This window comes from Anticarsia gemmatalis, chromosome 1 (assembly GCF_050436995.1).
Source record: "Anticarsia gemmatalis isolate Benzon Research Colony breed Stoneville strain chromosome 1, ilAntGemm2 primary, whole genome shotgun sequence".
Lineage (NCBI taxonomy): Eukaryota > Metazoa > Arthropoda > Insecta > Lepidoptera > Erebidae > Anticarsia > Anticarsia gemmatalis.
Window position 1 is genome coordinate 13311082 of NC_134745.1, and position 10557 is coordinate 13321638.

Genomic DNA, 10557 nt, shown 5'->3' on the forward strand with positions numbered 1-10557 from the left:
TGACCACCTATTTCATATATCTCACTTAAATTTTATTCTAATGCAGTTATTGTACACAGTTTAATATTATTTAACAACATCGAGCTCCTACCTTACATGTCATACGCAGCTCCATCGTCCAACTTCCCGCCGTAAGACCTGTCAATGAGAAAGCGCGTTCCAGCTCACCCTTACTGACACATTAACCTCATATATGATACGAATAGGTAAATAGTAGCCGTTACTGCTTCATGCATATTGCATTTCTCAACTGTGTTCAGGATTGCGCAGACGACTGTTTAAAGCGATGAACTGGTGATCTATACACACACACACAATTTTTTCAAACGATTTTTGATTCATATGCTGACTCTTAGCCAGATACTGCATGATTCTTAACCCTAAAAGATACACACTATTACTACTTTTTTTTACCAAAAAAGTTCTATAAAGGTTCTATCTGATTGTAAACAAGCAAACTATAAATGAGTATTTTTGCCCCCAGACTTTACGAGCCATAACAAAATTCGCTGCTCAGGAAATGCGTAACCGCACCGAGCTATTGAAGCTGAATGCTCCAAAATATTTGTTACATTTATTGGATCATCCTGAGATCAATATAAGAAGGTTTACGCTTAAGGCTTTAGCGCAGCTTTGTGAGCTGCCTGAAGGCCCTGAGCATGTGTTGAAAGATCCTCAAAATATGATGAAGGTGGCTCTACAGATTGTTAAGGTAGGTTTTGGACAACTTCTTATGCCAAGTATTTAAATGAGATTTTTCTTTATCTATCTAATTATGTAGGCACCTAGAAAGCAGTTAGAAACAGAAAATACGGATTATGTAATACTAGCAGAAATCCTGTTAAACAGGTCAGCCTCACCTCAAAAGTTTGTCATTAGCGGGCTTAAAAAGCTGTAGTTATATTGAAGTGTAATGTATGAGATTTGAATCTAACATACTTACGACCTTTCTATCAAAAGTCCCTTGTATCAGCTATTTGGATATATAACATTTTATATAGTAAAATAAAAGACTTAACCAAGTAAAAGGTTATATTCTAAATCCTCTGTTATTTTTGAAGGTAGAAGATGTCTTCGTGTTAGAATTTGCTTCTTTATTACTATCGGAACTGACTTTACAACCTCGGGGATGTACACAGTTGTACGCTGCGAATATCTTGGGCAGTTTGTTCTCTAGAATGAAGAACAGTTTAGATCCTGACGTACAGAAGAATTGTTTACAGGTAAGGAAAACATACAAGGAAAGGAGATCGGCAGATTTTGTACAGCTTAAAGTTTGTGTTGTTTCGTAACAGAATTTGTACCACTTATTAAGGGGACTAAGTCACTTATTTTTATTTGGGAGTATTATTTTTAGAAGTCCGGATTAATTAGAAAGTATTTGTTTATTTAAATAATATTTTTTGGTCTATGGCTTATATTTGTTGACAACTAAAGAAAAAGAAAATCTCATGAGACGTCACTTTTCGTCTGACGTCTACGCATCTGCTAATTTGCTGTTGTTTTGGATTGTGGTTTTGACAGCATCTGAGCAATTTAGCGAACTATCGGGGCTTCTAAAAATGGACATAACTTATACCTCCCAACTTTTAAAAATATAAGAATTTTAAAATAAGCTTGTCTATCATTTTAGCTACCAATTAAAACAAAAAGTAAACCTAAACATGACATTTTATAAGCTGTACGAATTCTTCATATAAACCTGCCGTTCGCCTTTCATTGCGGGCTGGACAGAGAAAAGTTTATGTAGGTAATGTAGTTCAGAGTAAGATTTCCTTGGCTCCAGGTTTTATCTATTAACATTTTATAGTTTAAAAAAAAATAGAACTTAATAAAGCCGGAGAGCTTTGTTTCACAATCATGTTACCTATCTATTAAGACTATCAGGCATTTTTTTAATATAAGAAAAATCTCTTACACTGGCACCACGTATTGAGGTCTTTCCGTGAAGAACTGCTCTAAGAACTTACGCACCTGAAAGACACTTCGAGAGAAATCCTGGTATTTAAAGCGATTTATAAGTCATCTGTTTTCTTCCAGACATTAAGCAACTTATTAAACGACCCTGTATGTGCAACAGCAGTGACTAAAAACCCCCAATTCAGTTGGCCGTCACTTACGGCACTGGCGCAGAGTAAATTCTTAGCTATACAACGCGCCGCCTTGAAGACCATTGTTACATTAATCTGCAGATATGATAAAAACTTACAGAAATCCTTTAGGAGTACAACTGGGTTGTTTGAGCTTTGTGAGATTATTGAGGTAAATTAAAAAAGTCATACTTACATTATAACGTGCTGGCCCGCATAGCTTTTCTTGCGTGTAATTTACTAAAATAAAAAAATTAAAGTTTCGAGAGTAAGCTTTTGACTATAAAGTACTTAAGCCATGTTTGGTCCCAGACTTTAAACTGTCTTCATGGCAATTTCCATCAAATCGGTTGTTTGGTTTAGCCTTGCAAGTGTAACAAACCGACAGACTTTCGCATCGACTGGTCCCTATAATATCAGCAATTTATGATTGATTTAAAACCCGTAGGCCTTTAAAAAATATATTTATTGTATCCACAGTCATACGAATTCCGAGACGTCCACCCGCAAGTCTTGGATCTTCTGCGTCATTACGTGAAAGAAGAAGAAAACGCGTCATTCTTCTATGAGACAGGCTGTGTTCAGAGATTACTCATGTATTTGCATATGGCACTGCCGCAAATGAAGCCGTGCTGCTTGGCAGTACTTACACAAATGTCTATGAATAAGAAAGGGAGAGATGTAAGTAACAGTAAAAAAAACATATAAATGTCTATATTCTACACTTGACCAGTGATAGACATAGCCAACAGCTTCACGTGCTCTCTTAGGGAAGGACCTCTACTGTTACAAGAGATATAAACATCCTAATTCAGGGCAATTTAATAATTTCATGACAGAACAACTCAAAAATAAATGTTGACCCGACCCGGGATTCGAACTTGACATCTCTTTGCAGCAGTCTCATACACTACCGACTACGTCACAGAGGCGCCTAGATAGATTCATATCTTAATCATAGTTTCGGGCTTCTAAAAAGCTAATTATGTCTTCAAGATTTAGGCATACTTTGCGGTCTGCGGTCAGGTCAAAGTGAACGGTGCCTGCATTATGTATGAACAGCATGTTTTAAAGTTTTGTATCAAATTTTCTACAGGCACTGTTTGAAACAGAAGTAGACCTAGAGTTTTGTGAGCAACTGCTCAGTTCTGATGTGGCGCTGCTAGCTGATGCTGCTCTCGGTGTTTCTAATATGACCAAGCTCCTGCCTTCAGCCATTCGCATGTCGAATACTAACATAATACAAGCACTATGTGGTAATCTTCTTATTTAGTACTATTTAAGTCTCTTATATTTGTTAGAGTAGAGTAGAGTTGGTAGTTACTTGGAGTTTTGTTTCTAAACGGTTGCTTATCAGTCCAAATAATGCGACTGAATAATATTTTTTTGAATTATTTTAGTTAAACTATGTTTTATTAGCAGAAATTGGCTAAAAGTCAGGTTTACCATCGAACTTAACAACTAAGTAGGTATAACATGGTTGCTTTGCAAGTTTACTTTGATTAAGGATCAAGTAGCAGAAGTTGCTAAAATAACAGAAAAATACTTTTCTAACACAATAATAACTGTACACTTTGCACTTTAAAGTGTACACACTTTATAATAGAGGTTAAAACTGATATTCCTTTTCTCCATTCAGCTATTCTAGAAGACGATGCAGCAGTCTGGTTTAATGTCCGCATCAACGCTCTACGCGCGCTTGTCAAGTTGTGCCGCATTATACCGAAGGCCGCCTTCAGTCTTGTGGATCCCAAGACCTTTGCTGCCCTTAGGAGTATTAATCAGAACTGTACGTTACTCGTGATAGCTAGTCGTTTAATGAAGTCGGAATGAGATATTAGTCAGTAGAGTTGTATAAGTATTATAATATTTGCTGAAATCTTGGGTTTCCGACCATGTGTGAGCGACTAATTGCAATACAAATATGATGTGACATAAGACAATATAGTTGTAAGTGGGGGTTTATAAGACACATTTGTCAAATATGATTCAGTTTAATACATAAGTACGTTCTTAGCAATGTTGCATAATATTGTCTAATTTTGACGTATATATTTTGTATCTAACAATTGACTTTGTTTTATAGACAATGACTCTCCGATACAAGCTCAAAGGCTTTCAGTGCAAGTGTACAGAAACTTGCTCAATTACTATATGAGCGCAAAGGGAATGCTCAATGAGGATTTTATGCTAGAACTACTTGGTATACTTCAGGTAATATTATTAGAAAAATACAATTTATATTAATTTAATACCGTTTTCTGTACCATCAACCGTTCCTACGCTCAAGTTTAATGGAATTGCGAGAGAAGCAGGTAATTTTTTTTGCGCGTATGAATTTCCTAAGACAAAAGTATAATTGCGCAAGACCTTGGGTGTATTAACTTATTGACTAACTTACACAAATATCTGATTTTTAAAAAAGTCTCTACACGTTGCGGGCGGCCTGGAACCGGCTATTGTGGCGCTGGGGAAGGCCTTTGCCTAGCACTGAACGTCTCCCAGCTGATAAGATGATCTTTACACACTGTTGTTTCGAGATATTACTATATTATGTAATTTGATGTGCTATATCTTATTGTATTTTCTTCCCAGCGTCCCGATATTACTTTGAAGATGATGACTTGCACAGTGTTCACTACAATGATGGATCGAGACGTCGCCAAAGACTTATTCACGTCATGTCACGGAGAATCAGTAAGTTAAATATATTCGCTATTAAAATATATTTATGAACATACAACAGTAATATGTTCGTCACTAAGAACCGGATGTTTTTTTCTATGCGTGCTAACTTTGCTTAGAAAGAAGTCAGGCTGCTATAAGTGTTATCCAAAGGTTTTAAAATGGAAAATAGAGCTTTTTTCCTTTTAAATATTTGCTTATGCCATTTTTAAATCAGAGTTTTCATGTTATGAGCTACGATTTTTATTAGTAAGGCAGACAGTGTATTTTATACATCCATCATCGCACATAAAAACAAGCAGTATCGTAGGGCTCAAATGATGAGGATATGACGTCATAAGTCATAAGTTCCCATTTTGTATCTATACATAACAAATTTACATGTTATTTTTGTTAAGGTGATATCAAAATCATTGCGGATTGATCACGTGGGACTGCGTACATCGTTGTGTGAAGTTATCATTGCAAGCGTTACTACCGAAGGAGCTGAGAAATACCTTCAACTTGGCACCATTCACTAGTAAGAAACTGACCATTGCCGTTATATGATTCTAAACTGTTTAGCAATACTAACAGCTATCAATTGTTCACTTCGACATAGGTACTTATGATTATAAATAGGCGATTACAAAGTTCATATGTATCAGTCCTCAAAAGAACACTGTATACAATACTGTATAGTTACAGAAATTATAATGCAATGTTTCACAGGGACTAATTAGGGTAATCATTTGATTTTATTTAGATTGCATAAAATTACCCGTTGCTTACTCGACATGTGACGTCACTTGTGCTCAATAAAAATAAGATGATAGATTGACTTAAATCCATTGCGTGGAAAGTTTAAAATAGTCACGTTAATATTTATTTTCACAGTATGGTAGAAAATAAGAGAATTCGTTACGTGGTGAATACTTGGGAGCCTGCTTTGAAAGCAATCTTCCGACAGAATCCTTCAGCCAAACTGGCTTACATCGGTAGGCTGGATATCGATGATTTTACAACCGTGAGTAAATTATACTTTGACCAACTACACAAACAATATTTCCTTAATTCGACCAAGTTTCTTCAATACTGCTATTTGTGCCGGTTGGCGCGGTCATTCCATAGATGGGTGACCGCATAGTGGTATTTGAACTGGGCGCCTCCGTGTTTCGGAGGGCACGTAAAAAGTTGGTCCCAGTTGTTTTCAATTAAGACAACAGTCGTTACGCCATGTCAAAGGCCTTCGGGCGGCTTGAACAACTTTGACACTAGGTTGACCACTAACAGTACGATAAGAAGAAGAAGAAGCCGGTGTATTCCCAGTTGTCTCCTCTTACATTGTCTCCCGGGGTGACAACTGGAAATATAAGTAGGAAAAATAGGAAGAAAATTCCCAGATCTCATCCCTTTGTGCCTAGGCTGTTCGTTATTATTTATGCTACATATTTACTTAGACCAAAACTTTAAAGCCACAGCTAGGCTGTTTTTATTTATGTCAGACGGCTCTGATCTCGCATGGCTGCAACGCTACATTCGCGCACTACTTTGAATATTTAATTGAAATCAATTATTTTAAGGTGCAATTAAATGATCCCTAGTTTTTTTATGACTAAGTATACTTATTGTATTACGTAGGATGGTTTCTACTGCCTCAAACGCCTAAGCCAGCGGTTCCCGACGCTACATGAAGTGACAACCACGCCGGCTTTATGCAAGAATCCCGTCATCATTTGCACGTTCAACCGACCAGATTGGATGAGAAGTGAAGATGAGCATTGTGAGAACATTCGACTTTTAATAGAAGTAGTAGGATTTTTGTAACAATAATGTCTGCCCATAGATTTATACCAAGATTTTTGAATATAATAGCTAATAATAAATATGGATAACTTTAAACAAAAAAATAGAAATAGAGTTTAAAGGAGATAAAAGCACTTAGTTGCAGGAAATAAAGTTGTAGTTTGCTAAAACTGCAAGACGTTACATTGCTCATTTAAAATAATTTTATGAAGTTTTTTATGTTTGACGTTAGCTTAGATTTCTCCAGTGGGTATAATATATTTATTTCTTATTTACAGCAAATGAATCCATAAACAGGCGAAGCGTAAAAGAAACTATTCCGAGCTTGCGATTCCTGAACTTACCCGATGACGTAGACTTGAGGGATCATCTCCTTAAACTTAAGATGTGGCTCGGAGATTCGTAAGTAGAGCAATTTATTATAGACTAGCTGACCCGGGCAACTTCGCTTGCGTCACATAAGAGAGAATGGTCATATTATTCCCGTTTTTGTAACATTTTTTACTGGTACTCTGCTCCTGTTGGTCGTAGCGTGGTGTTATATAGCCAAAAGCCTTCCTTGATAAATGGTCTATTCAACACAATATTTTTTCAATTCGAACCAGTAGTTCCTGGGATTAGCGCGTTCAAACAAACAAATAAACAAACTCTTGAGCTTTATAATATTAGTATAGATAATGCTTAATTTAATATGGAACCAGAATGTAGTAATGTTTTTCGTTTTCAGGAAATCTTACCATTATAAAGAATTAGAAGAAGGAAATTTCGAAGTCACGTAAGTTCTACTATTATATTTAAATACAACGTATTATATATTATTTTGTACTATATAAAATATAATTAGAGGTATTATTAGGATGTTTAATTAATTAATTAAATTAGACGTGAACATTTATAGACTTATTGCGCAAACGTTAAATGGCATTAGCGCAATGTAACTACATTTGCGCAACTAAACATTAATTGCTTTTTTTTCTTCGAACTTGGTGCCATTTGATTTTCTAATTTTTAATGCATTTTTTATTGGCTAGTTATCGCGATAGATGTGATGAAGTGTCCACATCTTTGAAGCATAAAGCTCACTTGATTGCCGAGTACGTCACTGGACAAATGAATGGATTAGGTCAGAGGGACTGCTCCATGCCTTGTGTGGAGCTGCATCTAGCTGATTTAATGGTATCTATCTACAGCAAAAATGTTCAATATTAGCGACTGAATCAAAATTTCTTTTGTAGTATAGAGTGTCGGTTTCGAAGAATATTCCTTACCATCTAATGTCTTTGCTTCTTTATTTGAGTACCCAATTTCTTGCCACGACACCTCTTGAAGACCGACAATGTTAATGTTAAATGTGTTTTTAACAGTCAATAGAATTAGATATCTATGTTTGTCGCTGTCCATGTCGCCCAAACATTGAAAATATACAAAAATTGGAGTGCATCTAAGAAATAGCTAAATATTCGCCCCACAAATATCGTGAATAGTGAAGTTCTATAAACTAGAACCTACTATCAGTAATAATTTGGATATTTTATTCCAGGTGGAACTTAACTCACCAATAATCAATATAGGGCGGATAAAATGCGGCGGGTCATTGGAGAGAGCTATACTTTACAAGATCTTGGCTGATCGCCTCGCAGTGCCATGCTCTCTGCACCGAGCGACCAGCGCTCATGCCTGGTGCGAGGTCGCTGTACCTGATGTAGATGCAGTAAGTTTATATATATAGCCCATTAATATCCCACTGCTGGGCAAGGGTCTCATCCCTTAAAGAGGGAGGTATTAGGCCTTGAGTACACCACACTGACCAACTGCGGAAATAAGTTCATGGATTATGAAATTTAACTGATTTTTTATAGTTGTAAAGAGAGTTAATCAATTTCAAAAAACAGTAACGATGCGTAGGGGCATCAAAAAATCCTCGCCTTTTACTTTGTGCATTTTAAGAACTTAGTTTAATGTCAACTTGCAAGTAAATGAAGCCTACACACCAATCGCCGCTTCCGACACATGACAGCAATAAGATGGTCGCGGTTTCATTTTAAAAAGCAATCCAGATTATTTTGAGATAAAATGCCACTGACATCAAACTACTATAGCCCCTTTGCCAATAATATTATTTGTTCTACAGGATGACAAAGATGGCGAAGAAAACTACCCAGCCGGTCTTCTCCGAGCCAACTACGTCGTAGACCTCTTAATGAGGCCAGGCCGTTTACTGCCTCTCGGCGGTCGTGAAGCCCGTCTCATCTGCGGACCAAAGACTGCTCCACCTTACACGACTAGCACCATATCAGAATTGAAAACCACTGAAGTGGAGCCTATAACTATACTGAACCCAGAAAGAAGTGCCAAGTTACTATATAGTCCTCCGCGTATTGGACAGAAAGCTTGAACTAATGAATAGATAATAAATATTTAACCCATGAATCGTCTCTGGGCAAGGGTCTCTCCGCGTAATGAGGGAGGGATAGGCCTTGTGTACACCGCGCTGGCAAGTTGCGGGTTGGGAACTTTAGAGTTCTTTAGAACAGTTCTTGAAGGTATGCAATCTTCAAGAACTGTTCTAAAGAACTCTCAGGCATTGTTTCATCACGATGTTTTTCTTCACAGTTGGAACAAGTGGTCATTATTTCTAATACACACATAACTACAAGTCGTTGGTGTGTTGTCTCGGATTTAAACCTGCGATTTCATGCGTAGGAGGTATCAACTTATACCACTCTGCTATCACCGCTCCTTGAACTAATAGGCTAGTATATGTTTAAACTTTGATGTAATTTTATTTTATCGATAATTTTAATATTGATTACGTTTGATTTATGAATTACTCGTAGGCTAATAAAAGCCTTTTGATAAGTTATTGGATATTTACTCGATTGGGCGCAGTGTGATTTGATTTTAATGTTTTTATGAATGATCTGTTTATTTTTTGATCAGGTGTCAATGTAATGCTGTTATGGAGTCTACACACCAAATTTGTCGTCTATTAACGACCTGATGTTGGTGACACAAAAACGTACACACATATTTGGTTCGGCAATATGTATCAAACAACAAAACCGATTCGGCCTTACTTGTTCGGCTTGTGCCGATCGGGTTCATCTCATACGGATTTGCCGCCCGGCTAAGCCGATAAAGCCGAATCGAAAATGTGTGTATCAAGTCTGTCTGTTAACGACTTGACGTCAGCGACCTTGGCCGCAATAAAGTTTTAACATTAGCCGACTTTACACACACGCTCTGTCGCGCATGAAACAAAAATCGCGCGTGAAAGAGCGTGCGTGTTTAGGGTGTGCAAGGGGAAAGGTAAGATTGCGCGCAGCCCTCATCAGTCAAGCCCGCGAAGAAAATCGCGAGCGAAGAGCGCGCTGTTTTCCCGCGCGTTATCCTATACGCTCCTAAGAACGCGCGATAGAACGTGTGTGTAAAGGCGGCCATTGTTGTGGTCGGGTCGATGACTTTGATGCGTAGGCTTCATTATGATCCTGAAGTATTTTTGTCCTGAAATAGGTAGGTAGATTTGTTATAGTTTTATTTAATTTTATGCGAAGAGTTAATCTACCGCCTATCTTTATTTTTAAGTCGTTTAGATGTAATTTATCATGTTAACTAATTTATTGTATAACTTTATAATAAAGTATTATAAATATATAAAGTATTTTTATTCATTAAAAAAGCAAATACCTGTGGAATAGAAAGTTTTGCAGTTCTAATTGTTAAACTATCAACGCAATATGACACTCTAGGTACGCAAGTCTGCTCAAAAACATTACTTTCTTTAGCGAAAACATTGATGAAAACGTTTGTACACACCTACATATATTCCTTACTCAGATAATATTAGAATGGTTATTGACACTAATAAATTATTAAAACATCTACGACAGATAAATGTGTAGGAGTAGGAGATACAAATATAATAATATGCTGACATCGCAGGGTACCTCTTTCATATTACTAACTATGCATACATAACATCACACCTTCTTTCCAT

General features: G+C 36.8%; 1 protein-coding gene across 1 annotated transcript; it reads left to right on the forward strand.

Annotated features, from left to right (window-relative positions):
• The first annotated feature begins 491 nt into the window (after positions 1-491).
• LOC142979992 (armadillo repeat-containing protein 3-like) lies at positions 492-10008 on the forward strand. Its single transcript, XM_076125287.1, has 16 exons — positions 492-712; positions 1062-1223; positions 2041-2262; positions 2571-2771; positions 3187-3346; positions 3730-3879; positions 4177-4304; positions 4686-4787; positions 5174-5295; positions 5652-5781; positions 6396-6537; positions 6839-6962; positions 7288-7335; positions 7592-7736; positions 8101-8271; positions 8692-10008. The coding sequence occupies exons 1-16, from the start codon at positions 521-523 to the stop codon at positions 8953-8955; spliced, it is 2463 nt and encodes an 820-aa protein (XP_075981402.1). The 5' UTR covers positions 492-520; the 3' UTR covers positions 8956-10008.
• The last annotated feature ends 549 nt before the right edge of the window (positions 10009-10557 follow it).

Excerpts from the sequence above, each read along its gene's own strand:
- LOC142979992 (XM_076125287.1), top strand. The coding sequence starts at position 521 with ATGCGTAACCGCACCGAGCTATTGAAGCTGAATGCTCCAAAATATTTG. Across the intron at positions 5,782-6,395 it reads ATATCGATGATTTTACAACC|GATGGTTTCTACTGCCTCAA; the intron begins GTGAGTAAATTA and ends TGTATTACGTAG. Across the intron at positions 7,336-7,591 it reads GAAGGAAATTTCGAAGTCAC|TTATCGCGATAGATGTGATG; the intron begins GTAAGTTCTACT and ends TTTATTGGCTAG.